Source organism: Austrofundulus limnaeus, unplaced genomic scaffold, assembly GCF_001266775.1.
Source record: "Austrofundulus limnaeus strain Quisiro unplaced genomic scaffold, Austrofundulus_limnaeus-1.0 Scaffold9243, whole genome shotgun sequence".
Classification (NCBI taxonomy): domain Eukaryota; kingdom Metazoa; phylum Chordata; class Actinopteri; order Cyprinodontiformes; family Rivulidae; genus Austrofundulus; species Austrofundulus limnaeus.
In genome coordinates, this window is record NW_013961645.1 from 1 (window position 1) to 677 (window position 677).

The 677-nt window shown below is 44.2% G+C and overlaps 1 protein-coding gene across 1 annotated transcript; it reads left to right on the top strand.

Annotated features, from left to right (window-relative positions):
- Positions 1 to 187: 187 nt before the first annotated feature.
- LOC106512626 (phosphoribosylformylglycinamidine synthase) lies at positions 188 to 549 on the top strand (the record flags this gene model as incomplete). The annotated part of the gene is given in 2 exon segments (XM_014001206.1): positions 188 to 368; positions 437 to 549. Coding segments are annotated over 2 exon segments (279 nt in total), but the record flags the coding sequence as incomplete, so codon positions are not given.
- Between the last annotated feature and the right edge of the window lie 128 nt (positions 550 to 677).

Genomic DNA, 677 nt, shown 5'->3' on the forward strand with positions numbered 1-677 from the left:
GGTCTTTGTCTGCAACAATTAGACATGTTTTTTATAATTGTCGTTAGTGATTATCTCAGTTTTGGCTAAAAGAATTGACTAAATCCTACACACTGTGCCTTTAAACTGTAGGAACCCTGTAATGTGACTTTTTAGACTAGCTCATATTGCAAATGAAGTAAATATTTTTTCTTTGTTTGTGTTTCAGGATGTGAAGTGTAGTGGGAACTGGATGTGGGCTGCTAAACTGCCTGGGGAAGGTGTGTGCCTGTGGGAGGCCTGCAGAGCCATGTGTGACGTCATGGGTCAGCTGGGAGTAGCCATCGACGGCGGCAAAGACTCACTTAGCATGGCAGCGAGAGTGGAGGATGAGACGGTCAAGGCTCCAGGTTGTCTACGTGGTTGTGTGTGGGTTTGTGAACTTCGTGTGGTTTAACAAAGTGTGTTTGTCTCACAGGTGCTCTGGTTATTTCTGCATATGCTGTTTGCCCTGACATCACTGCCACTGTGACTCCTGATCTTGAGGATCCCGATGGCAAAGGTGGGATATGCTGACCAACAAAAAAACAAACAAACTCTGGTGTACAAACAGAGAACCTTAAATATACCGTATTTTTCGGACTATAAGCCGCACTGGACTATAAGCCGCATCCCCAACATAAAAAAAACCACTACACCCAAATTTGTCGTCAAAAAAG